Source organism: Ranitomeya imitator, chromosome 1, assembly GCF_032444005.1.
Source record: "Ranitomeya imitator isolate aRanImi1 chromosome 1, aRanImi1.pri, whole genome shotgun sequence".
NCBI classification, from domain to species: domain Eukaryota; kingdom Metazoa; phylum Chordata; class Amphibia; order Anura; family Dendrobatidae; genus Ranitomeya; species Ranitomeya imitator.
Genome location: NC_091282.1, coordinates 664,650,081 through 664,675,755, shown reverse-complemented (window position 1 = coordinate 664,675,755; position 25,675 = coordinate 664,650,081). Strand labels below are relative to the sequence as shown.

Sequence of the window (25,675 nt, the reverse complement as noted above, 5' to 3'; positions counted from 1 at the left end):
GAAGCAAAGGATATTGTGGAACAGTGAGAAACGAGATCAAGCACAAAGGAGAGCCAGTAGGAGTCGTGCTCCGAGAACGGCAGCGTCCTACTGAGGCGCGTAGCCGGTGGCCGGGACACCGAGGAAGTAACTGACTCTACGCCTTACTTCAAACTCCGCAGGACAGTTAATTATAGGTTGGCTGTCTACCTTAAATTACCTACGCAGACATAGGGGGCAACGCGTGGAGAGGGGCATCTCTAGGGTCCCGGAAGAGCTCTGAGCCTTCCCGTCAAACGGGTGCGTCCTTGCCATAACATACCTGGGGGACGAGAAACTAGACACATCTGGAATGAAATAGAAAGAACTAGAACGAACGAAGTAGAACAGAAGTTGTGAGGACTATTCCGAATGCTCAGCAGGGTAGCACTACAACACACAGGCGCTATTGGTAGGAAATGATTTCCACCTGTAAAGGGAACTCGGGATGTGCCATCGGACCGGCCAGTCTCAGACAGCCCTGTTAACCGTGCTCTGGATTGAGGATCCTGAAGTCTTCAGTAAAGAGGTAAAGAGACTGCAACCCTGTGTCCTCGTTATTGTCTGCACCTCACACCATCACCATCCACCTTACTGGGAAGTCCTGGGGACATACTTCACCTGTGGGAAGTTATACCATCTAGCTGCCATTACATCACCCCAGTGGACCCCAAGCAGCGTCGGTCGCCCTGACCGAACACCACAGGTGGCGTCACTAAACCTTGACAGACTCCTTTCACCTTTTATTGGACGCCCCTTAGCAGGGTCACGGACCGGGTCCAGCCACCGTGACATCCCCAGAACTGAGCCAGCAGAGGACCGGTACCGAGTAACCCGCGGCCCTGCGTCTGGGGGCGCTCCAGTGCCAATTCTCAATGCGCTTTTTGATGTGAAATCTTCATCTGGAGATTGACATCACACCTGCAGACACATCTAATTAAATGCGCCCAGAAGAAATAGCATAAAGTATTATTAACTTTCCAAATGAATCACCAATTTAAATTGATCCATATGGTAATGGGGGTCGGGATTGCCACAGCCAATTGTCATTCATGCATCTCAGATCACTAAGATCCCACTGCCCTGATGTAAGGATTAGAACACCAGTTTCGCGATAACGAAAACGAAGGCGGCCTAATCCATGAGACGTGTCATGAGTGATAGTGTGGCCTTGCTACATTATGTAGTGAGCGAGCAGACTCCCTTTAAGGTCCTTTTTTAATTTAAATGCATGTATTTTTGGCTAAAATAATTTTTGTAGTAGGGTTTCATTAAAATGGTAAACTATTTGGTTTGTTCGGCTTCTGTGTATTGATGTATTTACACGAGTACAGTGTCATAAATACATTGCTGCAAAGGCTCTAGTACATCAATCTTATTTATGATCTAAGTGAACCATCTTTAACCGCACTACATATTTTGTATACCTGCACCTGACCATATGACTCCATCTGTCACCTCTACAGATGTTGTCAATATTCTCTTAATGAATCCAACTAAGCTCCCTGATAACTGGAGGGTGTAACCATGAGAACAAACAGGTTTTAAGTAATAGTTGTTATTTACATGTCATATCTTTAGTTTGTTACAGGAAGATAGGGAGTATGTAACAAGTACACAGCATATAATTTTACTTAGCAAAACATGGGTATCGGCAATTCCATGTAAATTTACCTCTGTGAAGGAATTCCAGAAAATCAGGTTTCTCCATCTCCTCCTGTGTTAAGTAATACATATTGGGAGTAGCTTTGTTAAGAATTAACATGCAGCAATGATCAGGCGACTCCTTGTTTTCCTTATTAGGGGCATATATAAAGCCGTGAAGTCACTGGGCATCAACAGCAAGATGACACGGATTGTACTGTTTACCCTGTGTGCCATCCTAGCAAACCTAACCTCCGGATTTGTTATTAGAAAACCCGAGGGTGAGCATACTACCAAGGAGGCATGCTTACATGGAGATTAGATGCTAGATTTATGAATGTGGACTATCTGGAAAATGTGCGCCATGCAGAGTCCTAGTGCATGTATGGTTAATGTTTTATGTTGTTTGCTTTGTTTTCCCTTCCATTCATTCTTGAATTTTCCTCTTGATATTTTGTATGTATTTTAGAACATTGATCTTTAAATGGTTTTCCAATGGGAGAAGGGATGTAAAGATGTGCTCAAAAGTTTACATACCCCAGCAGAACTTTTGCTTTCTTGGCCTTTTTTTCAGATAATAGGAATGATCACACCAAAACATTTTCTCCACTCATGGTTAGTGAAGCCATTTATTGTCAAACTACTGTGTTTTCTCTTTTAAAATCATAATGACAACCCAAAATATCCAAATGACCCTGATCAAAAGTTGACATACCCCATTTCTTAATACCGTGTATTGCCCCCTCTAACATCAATGAGATTTTGAAGCCTTTTATGATAGTTGTAGATGAGATTCTTTATTTGCTCAGATGGTAAAGCTGCCCACTCTTCTTGGCAAAAGGCTTCCAGTTCCTGTAAATTCCTGGGCTGTCTAGCATGAACTGCGCGCTGAAGATCTCCCCAGAGTGGCTCAGTGATGCTGAGGTCAGGAGACTGAGATGGCCACTCCTGAACCTTCACTTTGTCCTGCTGTAGCCAATGTCATGTTGTCATGTTGGAACGTCCAAGTACGTCCCATGCTCAGTTTGCAGGCTGATGATTGCAAATTTGCCTCCAGTATTTGCTGATGTGCTGCATTCATCTTTCCTTCAACTGTGACCAAGTTTCCTGTGCCTTTGTAGCTCACACATCCCCAAAGCATCAGCAATCCACCTCCGTGCTTTACAGTAGGTATTGTGTTCCATTCATCATAGGCCTTGTTGACCTCTCTCCAAATGTAACATTTATGGTTGTGGCAAAAAAGTTCAATTTTGGTCTCATCACTCCAAATTACCTTGTTCTAGAAATTTTGAGGCTTGTCTCTGTCTCTGAGATACTTTGTGACATTTGGACAGTAATGGCTTTCTTCTGGCCACTCGACCATGCAGGCCATTTTTCTTCGTTATTGTGCATTTTGGAACAGACACACCACTAGTTTTCAGAGAGTCCAGTATTTCAAATGATGTTAATTGTGGTTTTTCTTTGCATCCTGAACAATTTTCCTGGCAGTTGTGGGTGACATTTTTGTTGGTCTACTTGACCATGGTTTTCTTTCTACAGCGCCCCTCATTTTCCATTTGTTAATCACAGTTTGAACGCTGCACTAACTGGCATTATCAATTCCTTGGATATCTTTTTGTATCCCTTTCCTGTTTTATACAGTTCAACTGCCTTTTCCCATAGATCCATTGACAATTCTTTTGCTTTCCCCGTAACTCACAATCCAGAAACGTCAGTGGCTCGATGAAAGATGCAAGAGTCTGTCTGGATCCCAGAAACTCACTCAGCTTTTATGCACACACTGATTACAAGCAAACAGGTCACAGGTGAGAATGTTACCTTTAGTAGCCAGTCAAACCCATTTGTGTCATTCTGTGCATGTTATCAGACCAAAATCACCAGGGTATGTGAACTTTTGATCAGGGTCATTTGGATGTTTTGGGTTGTCATTATGATTTAAAAAGAGAAAACACAGTAGTTTAACAATAAATGACTTCACCAAACCACTAACCGTGAATGGAGAAAAAGCTTTGGTGTTATCATTCATATTCTCTGAAAAAAGGCCAAGAAAGCAAAAATTCTGCTGGGGTATGTAAACTTTTGAGCACAACGGTAGATAAAGGGAGCAAGTAGGGCAGTTGTAAGGGGGGGACAACAGGTCACTCTGCCTTGGCTTAGCTTAAGGGTACGTGTACACTATGCATTTGTAAGGCAGATTCCTCCTGGAATATGGATAAAAAAAAGCTGAAAAAACTCCAAAAAGAATAAACATGAGCACAGCAATGTAAAATTGTGAGTATAAAGCTTTAATGATTAGTAAGCCCTTACCTTGCTTTTAGAAATCTGTTTTAGAGAAATTACCGTAGTTGTGGAAATTGTATGCTAAAGAGCTACAAGTACCTTGGGGGCTGGCACTGCACTTACAGCTCTCCTGCCTCTCTCTCTTTGTCCTGCCTAACAGGTCACTTTGAACGTGCTGTAGGTGTCTCGGGTGGTGCATGCTCAGGAAGGACCTCGAGATGTCACAAGACCCAGTGCACCTGCCAGAGCATGATCCACCTGAGGCACTGGCAGTTCTTGAGAGAGGTCTGGGTAAGGCTTCTTTTGCACATACCTTTTTTTTGCAGCCCGTTATTGCGGGCCGTATCGCCGCAATTTTCAAGGTCTGCCGCAGTAACGGACTGTAAAAAACTTGTGGATCGCCGTTTTTCGGGTTTCCAATACTATGGAAATAGTATTGGGAAAAAAATGGCATTCCGCAAAACTGAAAGTCACGGTGCACCACAAAAACAATCTTCTGTTGTTTTTGCGGCCCCATTGATTTTCAATGGGGGCCGTGTCCGTAAGCCGTGAAAAAGATCGAGAAGGCTCGATCTTTTTTCACGGCCATATGGTGCACGGCGCACTGTGAAATTATTGCTGGCTGTTTTTTCGGCCCCATAGAAATCTATTGGGGCCACAAAAATGGGCCGCAAAACAACGGTATGTGTAAAAGAAGCCTAAGGGAAGGCAGCTCACTGAGACAAGAGTGACCTGTCAGTCAGAGTCAGGAGGCAGGCACTGGGCGGGGAATAGGGAGAGAGGCAGGAGATCTGTAAGAGCAATGTGACCTGTCAAAGTCAGGAGGCAGGAACTGGTCAGGAAATAGGGAGAAAGGCAGGAGGCCTGTAAGTGGAGTGCCCGCCCCCGCTGCACTTGTGACAAATTAACAGGCAATTTCATCGCTGGACATTTCTGAAACTGAGAAACGGATTACTACATGCAAGGTAAGGAATTAATCAGCATTAAAGGTCCTTTACACACATGCCATTAGGTTGGGGTATAAAATCCTGATAACATGTTACCGTTAAGGAACACAAAAATGTGGAAGATTGTAAAAGAACAAAAAAAACCTTGATTTGTGTTGCCATTTTACAAGACCCATCACGGTTTTATTTTTCGGGCGATGGAGCTGTGAGTGAGAGGGCTTATTTTTTTGCCTGTCGAGCTGACGCTTTTTGGATGCACTGCCTCCTTTTTTTAATATACAGTATATATGGAGTGGTGGCCTTTCTACTGCAGGTATTGAGCCAGAATGGAAAGCCGCAATTTAAGTAATTGTGATTCCGAAGTCTAAGGGTATATGCACACGATGCGGAAAACGCTGCGGATCCGCAGCATTTCCGCAGCAGTTTCCCATGAGTTTCCATTACAATGTAAACCTATGGGAAACAAAAAACGCTGTGCACATGCCGCGGAAAAAAACGTGCAGAAACGCAGCGGTTTACATTCCGCAGCATGTCACTCCTTTCTGCGGATTCCACAACGGTTTTACAGCTGCTCCCATAGAAAACCGCAGTTGTAAAACCGCAGCGAAATCCGCAGAAAAACCACGGTAAATCCGTGATAAATCTGCAGCAAAAACACAGCCTTTTTGCCCTGCAGATTGATCAAATCCGCTGTGGAAAAATCCGCAGTGGACCATTATACGTGTGCACATAGCCTATGGGTATGTTTCCACAGGCAGAAACCGGCAGCGCTTTGGACACAGCACATGTCCGCTCCATGCAAAGCGCTGCTGGCTTCTGAACGCTGGTGATTCTGCATGTGTTCATTGAATTGTGCGGAATCACCGCATCCTATACATTGGACATTGATATTTATCTTGCAGAGATGGAGCATCTCCGCAAGATAGACATGCTGCCGTCTAGAATGATGCTCCGCATGTGCGTCTACGCAGGGAAGCCAGAGGCGTCCATGCACGCAATGGAGATGGGATTTCATGAAATCCCATCCACTATGCTGTAACATCTGGCCGCTGCAGGTTGGACACTGCAGAGGTACGCAGCGTCCAACCCACAGCGTTTACTGTCCGTAGAAACATAGCCTTAGGCTATGTTCACATTGATTTTTTTTTTTTTGAGGATTTAAAAAACGATGAGTTTTTAAACTGGAAACAACTTAAGCAAATCTTCCCTGTTTGGGAAGTTTTTAATTGAGTTTTTCATTTCCTGAAGAGGTTTTGAAAGAGTTTTTTTCTCCTGAAGAGTTATTTTTTGCATCCTATTGATTGGACATTGTCTAATTTGGAATGGATTTTATCAGAATCATTAAAGGCGTTACACACCTTTTTTTTCCAACCGAGCGCTTTTAAAAACCTGAAGAGAGAAAAAAAAAAACCTCAAAAGTCTGAATATCGGACAGGCTAGTCGTTTTATAATAGAGATGAACAGGAAAATTCTTTCAAGTGTTTTTTTTTTAGCGATTTTCAAGGGCTATGTGCCTACAGAGTGTTTTTTATTAGTTTTGAGCAGGATACTCCTTAAATCCTTTCCCAAATCTTAAAACTCCTCCAAAAGTTTTTGCTCAGTTCCTTCTTCAAAAACTCAGCCAAAAGCCAAGCTTTTTGAAAATTTTTAAATGGACCTGCTCCAAAAAAACTCCTCTTAAAACCTCATAGGGCACATACCCCTAGGGGGTGTCTCTGATGACACATTCCCATTTAAAGGGAACCTGTCACCCCCATAATCGAAGGTGAGCTAAGCCTACCGGCATCAGGGGCTTATCTACAGCATTCTGTAATGCCTGGAAAGGTCAGAGAGGCCTGCCGCCTGCGCAATGCAGTACTTTGCTCTGCCCTCAACAGGGCAGACAAAGTACGCCTGCGCCGGAGCCACAGTGTGAAGACAAGAAGAGGATGCTATCGTAAGAAGATGGGAGGCCCCAGACCGCGACGCCCATCGGACCGGACCGCAGCGGGACCACCCCTGGTTGAGTATAATCTAACCTCTTTTTCTCATCCGCTATCTCTCAGATAACGCTCTTCTTGACCCCTTACAATCTGGTTTCCGCTCTTTACACTCCACTGAAACTGCCCTCACTAAAGTCTCTAATGACCTAATAAAGAGCTAAATCCAAAGGTCATTGCTCTCTGCAGATTCTCCTGGATCTATCTGTCACATTTGACACTGTGGATCACCAGATCCTTCTCACTATGCTCCGCTCTATAGGCCTCAAGGACACAGCCCTCTCCTGGTTCTCCTCCTACCTCTCTGACCGCTCCTTCACTGTATCTTTTGCAGGCTCCCCTTCCTCTCCTCGTCCCCTTATTATCGGGGTTCTATTATCGGGGTTCTGCAGGACTCAGTCCTAGGCCCCCTCCTCTTCTCTCTTTACAAGGCCCCTATTGGACAAACAATCAGCAGATTTGGGTTCCAGTACCATCTCTATGCTGATGACACCCAATTATACACTTCTTCCCCCGACATCACCCCTACCCTAATTCAAAATACCAAGGATTGTCTGTCTGCTCTCTCTAACATCATGTCCTCCCTCTATCTGAAACTAAATCTCTCCAAAACTGAACTACTTGTGTTTCTCCCTTCTACTAACCTCACTCTACCTAACATCGAAATTACCCTGGAGGGTTCAACCATAACTCCCAAGCAGCATGCCCGCTGTCTTGGGGTCATATTCGACACCAAACTTTCCTTTTCTCCCTATATCCGATCACTCACTCGCTATTGTCACCTGCATCTTAAAAACATCTTTTCTCACCTTTGAAACTGCTTAGACTCTTACTGTCGCTCTTATTCATTCCCGTCTGGACTACTGCAACTCTCTTCTGATCGGTCTCCCTCTTTCCAAACTTACACTACATACTTACCTACCGCTGTCTGTCCCCGGCGCTGTGCTTCTCTGCACTCCACCTGCACTGGCTGTGAGCGTCGGTCAGCCGGAAAGCAGAGCGGTGACGTCACCGCTCTGCTTTCCGGCCGCTGTGCTCACAGCCAGTGCAGGAGTGCAGAGAAGCAGAGCGCCGGGGACAGACAGCGGTAGGTAAGTATGTAGTGTTTTTTTTTACTATTACGCTGGTAACCAGGGTAAACATCGGGTTACTAAGCGCGGCCCTGCGCTTAGTAACCCGATGTTTACCCTGGTTACCAGTGAAGACATCGCTGGATCGGTGTCACACACGCCGATCCAGCGATGTCTGCAGGGAGTCCAGCGACGAAATAAAGTTCTGGACTTTCTGCAGCGACCAACGATCTCCCAGCAGGGGCCTGATCGTTGGTCGCTGTCACACATAACGATTTCATTAACGATATTGTTGCTACGTCACAAAAAGCAACGATATCGTTATGTGTGAAGGTACCTTAAATTGTAAAGTGCTGCGGAATATGTTGGCGCTATATAAATAAAATTATCATTATCTTTCAGGATACATCGGGGGGGCTTATCTATAGCATTACAGAATGCTGTAGATAAGCCCCTGATGTCGGTGAGCTTAGCGCACCTTCGATTTTGGGGGTGACAGGTTCCCTTTAAAGAGACAGAGCCCCAGTGGATTTTGCTTTAATCAAGCATTGATTGCTTGTAAGACAAGATTACACATGTAGACACTAAAGCTGGAGTGGTGACTGCTTACTAAAGATCTTCCATTGTGTGTAGCCGTGACTCATCCGGAATGCAAATGACATGGGCATGGCTCATAATTATAAATGCCAAGCCACTTTGGGTTGGGTTCTGTAATGCAACCTGTATATGCCACATAAAAAAAACAGATGGCATATTTAGCTTTACTGGAAATTTTTTTTATTTCCATTCAACTTTATCATGTACAAGGTAGATTGTGAAGCGTATTCTTCTCCAAAATCCATGTTAAAAACTGCTTCAAAAACTTTTTGCATAATTGCTCCAGACTTTAAGGCAAGTTCTCAACTTCTCAAAACATTTTTTCCAGGAAGTTTTTGGAGCAGAAACTGGGTATGTTCACAAGGAGTCTTTTTGATGAGTTTTCAGAGCAGAAACTGAATGGAAACAAGATTTTAAGTTTTTTTGAGACTTGGAAGTGGATTTGCAGAGTTTTAGCTCAGTTTCTGCTCCAAAAGCTCCTAAAAAGACTCACTCTGTACATAGTGACTGAAAAAAAAAGGAGCGACAACTCTCCAAATCTCAAAACTCCTAAAAGAAACTTTGAGTTTCTGCTTAATGACTGTGTGCACATCTTTTTCCTGGAGATTTTTTTTTTAAAGGAAACTGAACAAAACCTCCTTGTTTTTGAGGAGTTTTGCATTTTTAAAGAGGATTTTAAAAAATCTTCAAAAAATTAAATCGTACACAAAAAAATTAATCGTACACATTACATAGCGGAGAAAGGAAAGTTAGCGGAAACTCTCCAAATCCTCCTCCAAAACTCTTCAAAAAGAAGTTTCCGCTCAATGGCTATGTGCACACGGAGTCTTTTTCATTTTTTTTTTTTTTACAGCAAACTGAGGACTTCTGAGTTTGAGAATTTTAAGTTTTTTTCTCAAAAAACTCCATGTGCACATACCCAGTTTTTTTCCAAAATTTGTGGATTTTTTTTTTTTACATATGTTCAAAAACACATTAAAAAAAAAAGCAAAACAATGACAAAAACTTGCATTTTGCACGATTTACACCCCAGAAAGTGTACAAAAGAATTAAAAGCCACGTATTGGGCTGCCGTCACACTAGCAGTATTTGGTCAGTATTTTACATCAGTATTTGTAGCCAAAACCAGGAGTGGAACAATTAGAGGAAAAGTATAATAGAAACATATGCACCACTTCTGTATTTATCACCCACTCCTGGTTTTGGCTACAAATACTGATGTAAAATACTGACCAGATACTGATAGTGTGATGGCAGCCTTAAGAAAACATGGGAAAGGAAGACTTGCAGTATCGGCACATTTTCCTATTCAAATAAATGAGAAACTTGCAAGTACATTTTAAGCATGTTTAATTTGGATTTTAGCGATTCAAAAAATGTGAACGCAGACGTTATGGTTTTTGTGTTAAATGTATTTCTTTTTTAAATGTTGTCAACATTTTTCTTTCATATCACAATCTGTGTTAACAAATAAATAAATCCTGCAATTCTCACACTGGCCACTGGGGCTATTTTAGACTCCTGTTGTGTACAAAAGACTTTTCAGAAATCTAATTATCATCGGAGTCAGGATGACACTGACAGGTAACACCTCTATACACAGCTAACACAGGATCCAGATATATACAAATATTTATTTTAATAAATATTAACTTATGTTATTTTACAGGGCATGTTTTCTAACAAAAAAAAGTAAAATAAAATCTAAATAAAATATATTTCCATAGGAGAATGTCCTCCACCTCCGCCAAACATTCGCTGCCATTCTATAGCTGCACATGGTTGTGATGAAAAAATGGATACCTGCAAATGGAGCGAGAAATGCTGTTTCAATGGATGTCAATATATGTGCATGAAGGTTTCTAGAGGTAAAGGAACAAAAATTGGAAAAGTAGAAAAACCCATGACTCCGCTGCTCCCGTGCCGCTACTCTAGGGGTCCTGACCAGGCTTGTTGGCTTTTTTGATAGTGATGACACTCAATACATGACGGTTTCAATCAGTGACCTCGGGCCTCTCCACTAAGGCCAGTGATTGGATGTAGCTCCGCTCCTATTCATTTCATTAGGAGTTGAGCTGCACTACCAAAAAAGGCCACAAGACAATGTACAGACATCACAAACAGCTGATCAATGTGGGTTTTGGGAGATAGGATTGGGTCAAAGAGGAGAGGAATAAATAACGTAGATAAAAAGAATGCCCTGGAAACAGCGCCACTCATGTACACAGGCTACTTGTGGTATTTCAGCTCATCCCATAATTTAAGTAAAGGTGGACGACTGTCAATGGACAAGACTGATGCTGTTTATGAAAATGTAGACCCTTTAATAATCTAAAGAAAAAAAACAGCACCTTTCTGGCATCATTTTGAGTAATTTTCCTAGATTTTCTTGTGACAGTTTGTACTCTTGGCTATGCCTTGGGCTGTCACAAATGATGTCACCTCCTTTCTAAGGATAGGCATAGCAGGAGATATGGATGGGGTCATAAAGGGATAGAATGAGGCTGCAGTCAGAAGCGAGACGGGTGGTCTAGAGCCAGAAGTGAGATGGGTGAGCTTTAGCCAGAAGTGAGACGGGTGCGCTACACCTGGAAGTGAGACGGGTGCGGGGGAGGGGTAGGAGGAGGGGGAGGGGGAGAGGGAGAGAGAGAAAAAAAAAGAAGTTAGATTTCCCATTGACTTTGCATTGGGTTTCGGTCAATCCCCAACTTTTCGCCATAATCGGCCGATTTCACTCGACTCGACTTTTGAGATAGTCGGGTTTCGCGAAACCCGACTCGACCCTAAAAAAGTAAAAGTCGCTCAACCCTAGGGTGCGCTACACTTGGAAGTGAGACAGGGTGGACTGCAGCCAGAAGTGAGACAGGGTGGACTGCAGCCAGAAGTGAGACAGGGTGGACTGCAGCCAGAAGTGAGACAGGGTGGACTGCAGCCAGAAGTGAGACAGGGTGGACTGCAGCCAGAAGTGAGACAGGGTGGACTGCAACCGGAAGCGAGACTGGTAGGTTGCAACCGGAAGAGAGACTGGTAGGCTGCAACTGGAAGTGAGATGGGTGGGCTGCAGCCAGATGTGAGATGGGTGGGCTTTAGCCAGAAGTGAGATGGGTAGTCTGCAGCCGGAAGTGAGACGAGTGGGCTAGAGCCGGAAGTGAGAATGGTGGGCTGCAGCCAGAAGTGAGACGGATGGGCTAGAGCCGGAAGCGAGACTGGTGGGCTGCAACTGGAAGTGAGACAGGGAGGGGGGATGGTTGCAACCAGAAGCAAGATGGGTGGGCTGCAACCAGAAGTGAGACGGGTGGGCTGCAGCTGGAAGTTAGGCGAGGGGGCTGCCTCTGAGACAGGTGGGCTGCAGTCTGAAAGGAGATGGGTAGGCTTCTGCTAGATTTGAGACGGGTTGGTTGCAGCCGTAAGTTAGATGGGTGAGCTGCAGTTGGACGTGAGATGGGTGGTCTGCAGCCAAAAGTGAGACTGGTGGGCTGCCGCTGTGAGACAGGTGGGCTGCTGCTGGAAGTGAGACAGGTGAGCTGCAACAGGATTTGAGATGGGTGGGCTGCAGCCTGAAAGATGGCTATGCTGCTGCTGGATGTGAGACGGGTAGCCTGCATCTGGAAGTTAAACAGGTTGGCTACAGACGGGAGATGGGTAGTCTGCAGCCACAAGTGAGATGGGTGGGCTGCAGCCGAAAGTTAGTTATGGGGGGTTGCAGCTGGAAGTGAGACGGGTGGGCTGCAGCTGCGAGAAAGGTGGGCTGCTGCTGGAAGGGAAACCGGTGAGCTGCAACAGAATGTGAGATGGGTGGGCTGCAGCCTGAAAGGAGATGGGTAGGCTACTGCTGGAAGTGAGACGGGTGAGCTGCTTCTGGAAGTTAGACAGGTGGGCTACAGCCAGAAGGGAGACGGGTGGTCTGCAGCCACAAGTGAGATGGGTGGGCTGCAGCTGGAAGTTAGTTAGGGGGTTTGCAGCAGGAAGTGAGACGGGTGAGCTGCTTCTGGAAGTTAGACAGGTGGGCTACAGCCAGAAGGGAGACGGGTGGTCTGCAGCCACAAGTGAGATGGGTGGGCTGCAGCTGGAAGTTAGTTAGGGGGGTTGCAGCAGGAAGTGAGACGGGTGGGCTGCAGCTGGAAGTGAGACGGGTGGGCTGCAGCCGGAAGTGAATCAGGGGGGTTGCAGCTGGGAGACGGGTGGGCTGCCGCTGTGAGACAGGTGGGCTGCAGTGAGGTGGGTGAGCTGCAGCCTGAAAGGAGATGGGTAGGCTGCTGCTGGATGCGAGAGGAGTGGGCTGCAGTTGGACGTGAGACGGGTGGTCTGCAGCCACAAGTGAGCTGGGTGTGCTACCGCCAGTAGTGAGATGGGTGGGCGGGAGGTGGAAATGAGACAGGTGGGCTATTGCTGGAAGCGAGAATATTTGGTCTACAGCAGAACACAAGATAGGTGAGTGGGACCAACTTCACCAGGCTAAGGAGAAACCAGACAAGTATAACATACAGTCCCAGGGGTCTTACTGATGGGGCCGTCCAGCCTGTACCGTCTGTGGGATTTCAGGCTGTGTACTATAGTAACACCGATTTGTGCTTTTTTGCAGGGATCCAGCCGGTCCCCACAATTCCTCCTTTCTATGGACCGTTTCGCCCTCCAGTTAAACCGCGTATCCCTTTCCCATATGATCCGTATGCTATTCACCCTCCACCAGATTATGTGCCCGATTTTCCCGGAGTTTTGTATCCCGCTATAGATCCCCCCAACTATTACCCGGATAATGGTTTTCCCGGTTTCCCTGGAGGGTATAATGACTTTCCATGATAACTCATCATCATTTGTACAGAAATGTCCATAATTCATACATTAAGGTGTTCATAAACTTCCAGAATGAATAAATGACTCGATTCTCTGAATACTTTCTAATGAAATACTTGGGTGTGAATACCAATCTGCACCTCTGCAGTTACTAGAGAACTACAACTCCCAGAGTAAACTGCGTCTGCCCGCTTTTTTATCCTTATCCAGAGGAGACCACTGCAGCCATTACTGCCTCATAGAGCACATGCTCCAGGCTCAGGAATAGGACTTTCACTGCAGGTGTCACAATCCGACAAGTAGACCACCAGAAGGGGTGATGGCTGCAGCCTAATGTTTAAGGCACAACCCAATGTAAGCAATGAGAACGTCTCCCAATCAGTCCCCCAAAAACGTAAGACAGGAGTGGGGCTTCTTTCTTCTCGGCACATCCCACGCTGGGTTCTGACAACAGATCCGACAACCCACCTTCTCATAGAGCGGCTTAAGCCACACTTCTCCCAAACCCAAAAGCTATGTTTTCTTGTGCAGAAATGCTACTTACAGTTCAGGAAAAGCGGATGCAATTATTCCCTCAGGTTCCTAAAGATGGTGCTCTGCTGAGTCACATCATATAGAGGCCAATGAGCATTCTCCGTCTCAAATATCGGATTCCCCCATAGTGTAATGTGTCCTAACACCAGCCGGAGTCACAACACGCTGACATTTTCACATCAGATCTAAAGCGAATATTCAAGCAGCTCATAAAAACAACCGAAGCAAAGTTAGGGTTAAAATGGTTTCACAGTTTAATGTAGGCAGAGCGGCCATGCGCGGGTAAATAGGTACATGGCTGAGCCTCTGCTGCCGTCCATCGCCAGGTCCTTCCATAGATCAAATCAATTAGTGAAATAATCGGGGCAATTGAGCAGCGATTCACTCTGTCCCCCAGTAGTATGTACACAGAAGAGTGGAGTACAATAACAGTGGTTGTGACGGCACAGGGGCAGGAGAAGACCCCCACATCACTCACAAAATATAGGGGACCAATGATAGCCCCCTCGGCTATGTCACTACTGTGTGGTACTGGACCGGAGCCCTGAGAATGGCCTCTTACCTCTTGGCATCCGTGAGCGGCCTCCTACCTCCTGCATTTGCAGCTCTTCTTTTGACTAGCTGACCTGGCTCCACATCACATATGCGTCACGCCGCCATTACACCCTGCAAGGCTGGATAATCAAAAGATATGCAGATGCCTGGAAGTAGGAGGTTCTCAGGGCTCCCGTCCAGATGCCACAGATCAGGGATGCAGCCGATGGACTGGATCCTGCTAATCTATCCAAGCGAACTCTAATGGCACGTATTCCTACTTTTATTACTTAAACCAATTCAGGATCCTTAAAAAAAAAATAAAAAAACTTGAAAAAGAACAACCCCCTTAAAAGGATTGTATCAGATCAGAAGAACATTAGTGCTTCCTTTTAGGCTACATTACAATTTTTACACGCACGGCTTTCACATTTTTTCCCCCTTACTCCGATGGATATGAATGGCAGAGTCTAATCCACTCAATGGTCCAGAATTAGACAGGTAGTGGAGTTTTTCCATGTGTCCCCCAGAAGGACCCTTAATGTGTGTGGGTCTGATTGGATGGCTCTGCGTATTGTCAGCTTTTACAATGGAGCGCACAAGAACAGGGATAATACGTTTAGGAACGGTGCATAGGATTGCCGTTCCGCCCCGGTAAAGTGAACAGGATTGAGCCCGAAGAGCAATTTCATTGGCAGCCTACGAATTATTTATATTAAAAAAAAGGAAGAGAAGCAGCCATGTTCTTCTCATTTAATGCAATCTTTATAAAGCTTATTATCAGCGTGCAGAATGCTGCGTTTCCTGACATCATTATATTAACAACAAAATTGTGAATTTTTCTAATATAATTCATGTAAATGCTCGGGCACCAAGCGTGTTTTTCAAGGTGCATGAAACACCTCTCTGGATCTACAGGTATTGAGCCATTTTATAATCTCCTCCCAGCCCCAAACACAAAACACAGAGACAAAGGCAAAATCCATAAAGGTATACAAGAAATCGGAGCGAGTGGGTGAGTCCAGTGGGAAGAATTACACGAGCTAATGAGTGGGCATTTACACGCCCACGTATAACTATCTCCTCTTCCCAACTCCGCTCTTCCCCGATTTGCTGCCGCTGCTGGATTTGCTGGAGGACTTTGATGTGAAAAGTCTGGTCATGAATTCAGAAACATCCGGCAGCTCAGGGTTGGAGTTCAACATGTTCATGGACTGCTCCATTTCCTTAAGGAAAAAAAGAACGGTGAGGCCGGAAGGGGAAGGGCGAGGCCGGAAGGGGAAGGGCGAGGCCGGAAGGGGAAGGGCGAGGCCGGAAGGGGAAGGGCGAGGCCGGAAGGGGAAGGGCGAGGCCGGAAGGGGAAGGGCGAGGCCGGAAGGGGAAGGGCGAGGCCGGAAGGGGAAGGGCGAGGCCGGAAGGGGAAGGGCGAGGCCGGAAGGGGAAGGGCGAGGCCGGAAGGGGAAGGGCGAGGCCGGAAGGGGAAGGGCGAGGCCGGAAGGGGAACGCTCATACAAGCACGCTCTCACGCGCGCTCCTACTCACGCACGCTCGCTCTTACTCACCCGCCTCATTTCTGGGTCGCTCGTGTTCACAACTTTAGGAAGCAGTACGAAGATCAGAAGTGGCAGGACCATCATCATCACCTGTAAGGGGAACAGAAATGTCAGTTTTTTCTTAGAGAGAATTAGTGAAACAAAAAGTACAGAAATGACCAAACAGCATTAACCCCTGAATGGACAGGCATTCTTTTCCTTTTTTTTCCCTGGAGCTAAAATATTTTAACCCCCTTCTTGCCCCAACATAAGAATAACATCAAGGGGCGGGTGCTCAATTTGGTCCAATCGCTGGTGTCAACCTTTGACAGCGACATCTAAATGACAGAATCCCCCTCTCCCCATCGAGATGTAATGGCGTGGATGGGATGCCACAGCAGCCAGCTTACTCCTGCAACGGTCGACCATAAATTGTGCTACATAGAAAACCAGGATTTTCACTACATACTGCATACCCGCAGAAGTGATCTCAGGTTCTATGGAAACTAACAAATACAGAAAAAGAAAAAAAGCTTTTTTCGAAATTCAGAAAAAAAATAAAAATATCTATTATATAATTGTCTAAGGGTCACTTCCATCTGTCCCTCTGTCACGGATATTCATTGGTCGCGGCCTCTGTCTGTCATGAAATCCAAGTCGCTGATTGTTCGTGGCAAAACGCCCACGACCATTGCCACGACCAATCAGCAACGGGCGCAGTCCGGCGGTAACATGGCCGCTCCTTCTCCCCGCAGTCAGTGCCCTCTCCATACTCCCCCTCTAGTCAGCGCTCACACAGGGTTAATGGCAGTGCTAATGGACCACGTTACGCCGCGGTGTAACGCACTCCATTAACGCTGCTATTAACCCTGTGTGACCAACTTTTTTTTACTATTGAGGCTGCTTATGCAGCCTCAATAGTAAAAAGATCTAAAAATAAAAACATAAAAAAAATCATCATATACTCACATTCCGGCGCCTTTCCCACTCCTCGCGACGCTCCGGTAACCGCTCCATGCAAGCGGCAGGTTCCGGTGGCAAGGATGGTATGCGACAAGGACCTGCTATGACGTCACAGTCATGTGACCGCGACGTCATCACAGGTCCTGCGCTACCAACCCTGGGACCGGAAGCTGCCGCGTGCACCGCACACAGGGCCAGGACTTCAACGGAGGGTGAGTATATGTTTATTTTTTATTTTAAGTCTGTATACTACATGGCTCTGTGCTATATATTCCGTCGCTGTGCAATATACTACGTGGCTGGGCAATATACTACGTGGCTGGGCAATATACTACGTGGCTGGGCAATATACTACGTGGCTGGGCAATATACTACGTGGCTGGGCAATATACTACGTGGCTGGGCAATATACTACGTAGCTGGGCAATATACTACGTGGCCACCATCTAGTATATTAATATTTCTTTTGCATGTGGAAAGGGGGCAATTATAATTTTTATGACTATCTAGCTATCTATATACACACACTTGGCATCACAGCATCTGTACAAATTATATGAAATTATTTGACCCATGCAGTAATTTTTTTTTTTTTAAAGAGATTTAGACTGAAAAAAATATATACTTTTCTGGGTTGCTGCACTTTCCTACAAAACACACAATAGAAATGCCAAGTTTTTATTTTTTGGGGGGAAACGTGAATGGATTTAATCAAAAACTCCAAATCGCCCCACAGGCAAGACAGAGCCCTCTTGCGCCTATGTACAAAGAATAATAAATTAAAAAGGAACCAGATTCTTGGTGCCCACGCAGCGTCCATCAGCACCTGGCTGTGCACGACTGCACCAGGTATGTTTTCTTCCTGGCACTGCTGCAGACGATTGACACAGTGCCAGTCAGTCACCTCCAGCAGTGCTGGGAGAAGCTGGACTTTTCTACTCTCCGACTATGGCCCCTGGCTGGATCTTTAAATTATATTTTCTCTGAAACACTGGAGTGTTTGGTTGAAAACATGCACAGACAGGCTCTGATTTACGTTGCCCGCAGTCTGGGCAGCATCTATCAGGTGATGGGTTCCCTTTAACTCCTTCATGCCATGGTCAATTTCTGTTTTTTTCCCTTCCCTTCTTCCCAGAGCCATAACATTTGTTATTTTTCCATCCACATAGCCGTATGAGGACTTGTTTTTTGCGGGACGAGTTGTAATTGTAAATGTCATGTACCGGAAAGCGGGAAACAAATTCCAACTGAATTGAAACTGCAAAAAAAAAAAAAAATACAATTCCACAATTGTTTTTTATTTACCGTGTTCAGTGTAGGTAAAGCTGATGGGCAGCATGATTAACAAATACCAAACATGTATAGTCTTGTAAAAAAATAAAAAATGTTTGCTTGTGCAGTCATTTGGTCAGACCGGTAACATTTTCAATTTTCGGCATCTAGGGCAGCATGAGGGCTTATCTTTTGTGCTCCGAGCTGATGTTTTTACTGATACCATGTTAAGGTAGATGTTTTGATCTCCTCTTATTGCAGTGGCCCCAAAAAATGTAATTTGGGCATTTATATATTTTTTTCGCATTACAATGTTTACTGATCGGATTAATTTACTTTATTTTTATATATCAGACTTTTACAAAAGCAGTGATAAACGCTTTTTGCATTGATTTTTAGTGGGATAAAAGATGAGAGATTTAAATTTATATTTTTAAAAACATTTTTTCACTTTTTACTGTATTTCTTAGTTGTGAGGCTGCAATTATCAGCACTGCTATGAATTGTGATAATCACATTTTCTTATCTGGGCTGTGGAGTCGGTGTCTATTTTGGTAGAGTTGAAGTTGGTATAAAATGGACTCCTATTATATATAATACATTGGTTACAGTAGTACAATGCAGGATGTGCTGAATATGTTTTCAGAATAATTTGGGAATGAAACTTCCTATAAATGTCTGTTCCTCATATAAGGATCTCAGCTTTTAGGTGAGATGAATCTGTGCTGCACTTTATATACATGCTCAGTAGTGACCAGTGCTGTGGGGTCATAGCTGAGATGAATCTGTGCTGCACTTTATGTACATGTTCAGTAGTGACCAGTGATGTGGAGTCGTAGATGAGATGAATCTGTGCTGCACTTTATGTACATGCTCAGTAGTGACCAGTGCTGTGGAGTCGTAGCTGAGATGAATCAGTGCTGTACTTTATATACATGCTCAGTAGTGACCAGTGCTGTGGAGTCGTAGATGGGATGAATCTGTGCTGCACTTTATGTACATGCTCAGTAGTGACCAGTGCTGTGGAGTAGATGAGATGAGTCTGTGCTGCTCAGTAGTGACCAGTGCTGTGTAGTAGATGAGATGAATCTGTGCTGCACTTTATGTACATGCTCAGTAGTGACCAGTGCTGTGGAGTAGATGAGATGAGTCTGTGCTGCTCAGTAGTGACCAGTACTGTGGAGTCGTAGATGAGATGAATCTGTTTTGCACTTTATGTACATGCTCAGTAGTGACCAGTGCTGTGGAGTCGCAGATGAGATGAATCTGTGCTGCACTTTATGTACATGCTCAGTAGTGACCAGTGCTCTGGAGTCGTAGATGAGATGAATCTGTGCTGCTCAGTAGTGACCAGTGCTGTGTAGTAGATGAGATGAATCTGTGCTGCAATTTATGTAGATGCTCAGTCATGAACAGTGCTGGGGAGTCATAGATGAGATGAATCTGTGCTGTACTTTATGTACATACCCAGTAGTGACCAGTGCTGGGGAGTCAGAGAAATTAAGGAATGGGAGGTTTGGCTTACCGACACCACAGCCCTGTCTCCCAAGAATGTCAGCTAAATGCTGTGTCATAAGCATGAGGGTCTCCAATAGACCCCCAGGCTGTAATGACAACCCATCGGCACCCCGTGATCATGTCACTGGCATGCCAGTGGGCAAATTTAATGGTGCACCCCCTGACGGCACATGTTAATTGCTGCTGTCAGAGACTGAGGAAAAATACAAACTAGCAAAAAAGAGAACTGGATGTGTTAACCACAGATTTAAAAGGGCTTGTTCCCTTTTAGAAAAGTCACTGGGTGCAGTGTAATATAACAGAAAAGAGATGTTGCTTTACTTATCATCCCCAGGTCCCGAGTGGCGCTTCTGCCACTGCTCCCAGTCTCTGTAATTGGCTGCAATGCTAGTGTCAGGTGGGCAGCCAATTAGTTAGCTAAGTGGCTCTATCAGGGTAGAGGGAACACTCATCTCCGAGTTGTGGTCATGAGCACGGAGCAGCGGAGATTTGTTGATGGACGTGGGGATGGTGAGAAAAACATTGTATTTTTTTTTATATACCAAATTGAGCTATACCTTTATTAGATAACTAGATGGTGGCCCGATTCTAACGCATCGGATATTCTAGAATATGCATGTCTATGTAGTATATTGCCCAGCCACGTAGTATATTGCCCAGCGACGTAGTATACAGCACAGAGCCACGTAGTATATTGCCCAGTCACATAGTATATTGCCCAGTCACATAGTATATTGCCCAGTCACATAGTATATTGCCCAGTCACATAGTATATTGCCCAGTCACGTAGTATATTGCCCAGTCACGTAGTATATTGCCTTGCAACGTAGTATACAGCACAGAGCCACGTAGTATATTGCACAGTGACGTAGTATACAGCACAGAGCCACGTAGTATATTGCCCAGCGACGTAGTATACAGCACAGAGCCACGTAGTATATTGCCCAGCCACGTAGTATACAGCACAGAGCCACGTAGTATATTGCCCAGCCATGTAGTATATTGCATAGGCAGCATCAATAGTAAAAACTTGGTCACACAGGGTTAATAGCGGCGGTAACGGAGTGAGTTACCCGCGACACAACGCAGTCCGTTACCGCCGGCATTAATCCTGTGTGAGCGGTGACCGGAGGGGAGTATGCGGGCGCCGGGCGCTGACTGCGGGGAGTAAGGAGCGGCCATTTTCTTCCGGACTGTGCCAGTCGCTGATTGGTCGTGGCTGTTTTGCCGCGACCAATCAGCGACTTGGATTTCCTTGACAGACAGAGGCCGCGACCAATGAATATCCGTGACAGACAGAAGGACAGACAGACAGAAGGACAGGCAGATGGAAGTGACCCTTAGACAATTATACAGTCATGGCCAAAAGTATTGACACCCCTGCAATTCTGTCAGATAATACTCATTTTCTTCCTGAAAATGATTGCAATCACAAATTCTTTGGTATTATTATCTTCATTTAATTTCTCTTAAATGAAAAAACACAAAAGAGAATGAAGCAAAAAGCAAAACATTGATCATTTCACACAAAACTCCAAAAATGGGCCAGACAAAAGTATTGGCACCCTCAGCCTAATACTTGGTTGCACAACCTTTAGCCAAAATAACTGCGACCAACCGCTTCCAGTAACCATCAATGAGTTTCTTACAATGCTCTGCTGGAATTTTAGACCATTCTTCTTTGGCAAACTGCTCCAGGTCCCTGATATTTGAAGGGTGCCTTCTCCAAACTGCCATTTTTAGATCTCTCCACAGGAGTTCTATGGGATTCAGGTCTGGACTCATTGCTGGCCACCTTAGAAGTCTCCAGTGCTTTCTCCCAAACCATTTTCTAGTGCTTTTTGAAGTGTGTTTTGGGTCATTGTCCTGCTGGAAGACCCATGACCTCTGAGGGAGACCCAGCTTTCTCACACTGGGCCCTACATTATGCTGTAAAATTTGTTGGTAGTCTTCAGACTTCATAATGCCATGCACACGGTCAAGCAGTCCAGTGCCAGAGGCAGCAAAGCAACCCCAAAACATCAGGGAACCTCCGCCATGTTTGACTGTAGGGACCGTGTTCTTTTCTTTGAATGCCTCTTTTTTTCTCCTGTAAACTCTATGTTGATGCCTTTGCCCAAAAAGCTCTACTTTTGTCTCATCTGACCAGAGAACATTCTTCCAAAACGTTTTAGGCTTTTTCAGGTAAGTTTTGGCAAACTCCAGCCTGGCTTTTTATGTCTCGGGGTAAGAAGTGGGGTCTTCCTGGGTCTCCTACCATACAGTCCCTTTTCATTCAGATGCCGATGGATAGTACGGGGTGACACTGTTGTACCCTCGGACTGCAGGGCAGCTTGAACTTGTTTGGATGTTAGTCGAGGTTCTTTATCCAACATCGGCACAATCTTGCGTTGAAATCTCTTGTCAATTTTTCTTTTCCGTTAACATCTAGGGAGGTTAGCCACAGTGCCATGGGCTTTAAACTTCTTGATGACACTGCGCACGGTAGACACAGGAACATTCAGGTCTTTGGAGATGGACTTGTAGCCTTGAGATTGCTCATGCTTCCTCACAATTTGGTTTCTCAAGTCCTCAGACAGTTCTTTGGTCTTCTTTCTTTTCTCCATGCTCAATGTGGTACATACAAGGACACAGGACAGAGGTTGAGTCAACTTTAATCCATGTCAACTGGCTGCAAGTGTGATTTAGTTATTGCCAACACCTGTTAGGTGCCACAGGTAAGTTACAGGTGCTGATAATTACACAAATTAGAGAAGCATCACATGATTTTTCGAACAGTGCCAATACTTTTGTCCACCCCCTTTTTTATGTTTGGTGTGGAATTATATCCAATTTGGCTCTAGGACAATTCTTTTTGTGTTTTTTCATTTAAGACAAATTAAATGAAGATAATAATACCAAATAATTTGTGATTGCAATAATTGTCAGGAAGAAACTGAGTATTATCTGACAGAATTGCAGGGGTGTTAATACTTTTGGCCATGACTGTATAGTAGACAGGCTGTATGCAGCCATCACCAGGGAAAGCTCCCTGCATACATGGTGGAATTGGCTCCCTCTAGTGGCAATTTCAAGTCACGGATTGTGATCTTATCTCTATGCAGGGAATTTGGAGTCCTGGTCCTGTTATAACAAGATCCCCCCCCACATCCCCGAGGATATATGATGATATTAATCAGTACTGATCGTAAACTACGTGACATTAGTTGTAATCTGTGCTGCACAGACTTATCCACTCAGCACGTACCATGGGGTTCATAAGGAAGTCGGTCCATCCCCAGGTCTCTCGCTTGATGAAGTAGGATGGGGGTCCGGACGATTTCATCTGTAGAGGGTACGGCAGGCGGACCACTTCTGAGGTCTTGATGTGATTTAGGTATCTTGCCCTTGAGAAAGGAATGAAAAAGTCAGAAAATCAAAGCAGTATCTGCACCTGATAAAAAGAGGTAGATTTTGATAGATAAAATATTAAAGGTGATTCAGTACGCCCCCTTAATATATAGCTACGGCAAAAATTAAGAGACCACTGCAAAATGCTCAGTTTGTCTGATTTTTCTCTTTATAGGTATATTTTTGAGTAAAATGGAAATTGTTCTTTTATTCTATAAACTTCTGACAACATGTCTCCGAAGTTCCAAGCAATAAATTTTGTACTTTATTTCTGAAAAAAAAAAAATGGTCAAAATAATTAAAAAAAAAACAACCAATTCTTTCAGACCTCAAATAATGCAAAGAAAACAAACAAGTTCATAATCGTTTAGAAACAACAATACTAATGTTTTAACTCAGGAAGATTCAGAAATCAATATTTTGTGGAATAACCATGATTTTTAATCACAGCTTTTATGCCTCTTGGTATGCTTTCCACCAGTCTTTCACGCTGCTTTTGGCACAAAAATGTGAGCAGTTCTTCTTTGTTTGATGGCGTGTGACTATTCATCTTCCTCTTGATTACATTCCAGAGGTTTTCAATGGGGTTCAGGTCTGCAGATTGGGCTGCCCATGACAGGGATTTGATGTGGTGGTCTCTTAATTTTTGCCAGAGCTGTATGTCTCCCCAATATCTGGTGCCGCACCTCCTCCTTTATAGCGGATACTCATTGTCGTGGTTCCATACCTCATTTTCCCCTTGGATGTGATGTCGACACGGACAGGCTCGAATCGGTGCGCCGGAGACACAACTTCTACCACGTAGGAGCCAGAAGGAACATCATGGACCATAAAGCTGCCGTCAGTCCTACACACAGGAAGGAAGTGGAAGACACTGAGAAATGTCTGGCTGATAGGAGTCTGCACGCAGCAGCAAAGAAAGCTGTTAGGCCCCTAGCTGACAGGGCAGCCCGTGGGCACTCCGCAAGGGGGTCGCAGAGGGACAGTGGGAACCGTCTTTTTCTGACTGTTTAGATGCTGTGACAGCATCATATAAGGTGATAAGCAGGCAGGATCCGAGATCTCTGATCCCAGCCGTTACAATGGGGTTTCATCTGTGCAGTACAGCTGGCACCTGCGAATCAATCGTGCTCTGGAAAAAGTATAACTCGGGACACACTGCAGATGTGAGAATACTTGACACATGCCGAGGACTGCACCCACTTACTCCTTCCCAGTAAGTACTATGACATCATGGAGTGGGGTCCCACTGTCAATCACAGCTTCACTCTAGTGGCACAATCATGGTAGAGGAGCCCTCAGGACCCCAGGTAGAGGAGCCCTCGGGACCCCCGGTAGAGGAGCCCTTGGGACCCCCAGGTAGAGCCCTCGGGACCCCAGGTAGAGGGGACCCCAGGTAGAGGAGCCCTCGGGACCCCAGGTAGAGGGGACCCCAGGTAGAGGAGCCCTCGGGACCCCAGGTAGAGGAGCCCTCGGGACCCCAGGTAGAGGGGACCCCAGGTAGAGGAGCCCTCGGGACCCCAGTATATAATACACCATCGCAGGGTGTCAATAGGTCACCAAGGCAGATGGAAGTTTGCAGACGTCCACTGTGACCGCTGCCAGATCGGTGCTCCTAGAAAGCTGAGTATCGCATGATAGCACATATATATATTTTGCAATTATTGCATATATCCAGGAATATATAAACGCTAGTAAACTTCTAAAACCAAAACACCAGAGCTGAGGTTATTAGTGACACTTCCCCCCCCAGAACTGCAACAAAAAGTAATTAACAGACCATATGTACCCAAAGTCTTGAGATAAGGACCCCAAAAGGTCCATCGCTGGGAAGCTACAGACCCCAGAAGACGGTGACACAAAACTGCTGAGATTAGTGCGGCCGCTCTCCCCCGGGGGACTCAGGTTTCCAGATCCTTTTTTACAACAGAAAAACAAACCCAAGAAGCCAGGAGGTTTTTTGTTTTCACTTTTCCCCGATTTCTCTCATTTGCATTTTTTCCATCGGGTTTTCAGCACATTATATGGGAACACAAATGGCGTCCTTCACTTCCACAACTCGTCCTGCAAAACATGAGCTTCTGTGCGGCTCTGCAGACGGAAGAATGACAAAGTGGCGGCTTTCGGAAGGGAAGGAAAAAAAAAGGAAAACTGTCCGATGGGGAAATGGTTAAGAGTAACGGTGGCATCCGCTGTGGTTGGGTATATATATATGCTTCAGAGATGCTGAAAATACGATTTAATTTCAAGGAATTTTCCACAGATAAATGTGTACATTTAAAGGGCCAGTGCCGCTATTCTCAGCCCATGGTGGGCAGCAAAGGGTTAATATCTCACCTGAGGAAACCGACATGTTCCTCTCCGTCCACCAGGACCCGGGCACCGCTCACCCAGTCTTGGGGTCTGACTCCCGGGACCACGGCCCGCCCTTCCACCTTAAACCTGTCAGAGCCGGAGCTGATGATGTCCGTGTCCGCCCGGCACAGAGCCAGGAGGGGCAGAAAAATGAAGCTCCATCTGGACAGAGGAGGCAGAAACCCCGACATGATGGGACCGGAAGGGTAAATGCTAGAGTGTATGGGCTCCTTCCAGGTGTGACGTCA

The 25,675-nt window shown here is 45.3% G+C and overlaps 1 protein-coding gene and 1 long non-coding RNA gene across 2 annotated transcripts; one reads left to right on the top strand and one right to left on the bottom strand.

Moving 5' to 3' along the window:
• The first annotated feature begins 1,792 nt into the window (after positions 1-1,792).
• Positions 1,793-13,427, top strand: LOC138641532 (uncharacterized). The gene is made up of 3 exons (XR_011313909.1): positions 1,793-1,943; positions 10,263-10,403; positions 13,118-13,427. It is a non-coding gene; the product is annotated as an uncharacterized lncRNA (long non-coding RNA).
• Positions 13,428-14,093: 666 nt separating this feature from the next.
• Positions 14,094-25,669, bottom strand: EMC7 (ER membrane protein complex subunit 7). The gene is made up of 5 exons (XM_069728998.1): positions 25,410-25,669; positions 23,800-23,919; positions 22,930-23,068; positions 15,960-16,040; positions 14,094-15,623 (listed from the first exon to the last, which is right to left on the bottom strand). Exons 1-5 carry the CDS (start codon positions 25,616-25,618, stop codon positions 15,474-15,476), a joined length of 699 nt encoding a protein of 232 aa, XP_069585099.1. The 5' UTR covers positions 25,619-25,669; the 3' UTR covers positions 14,094-15,473.
• Positions 25,670-25,675: the final 6 nt, after the last annotated feature.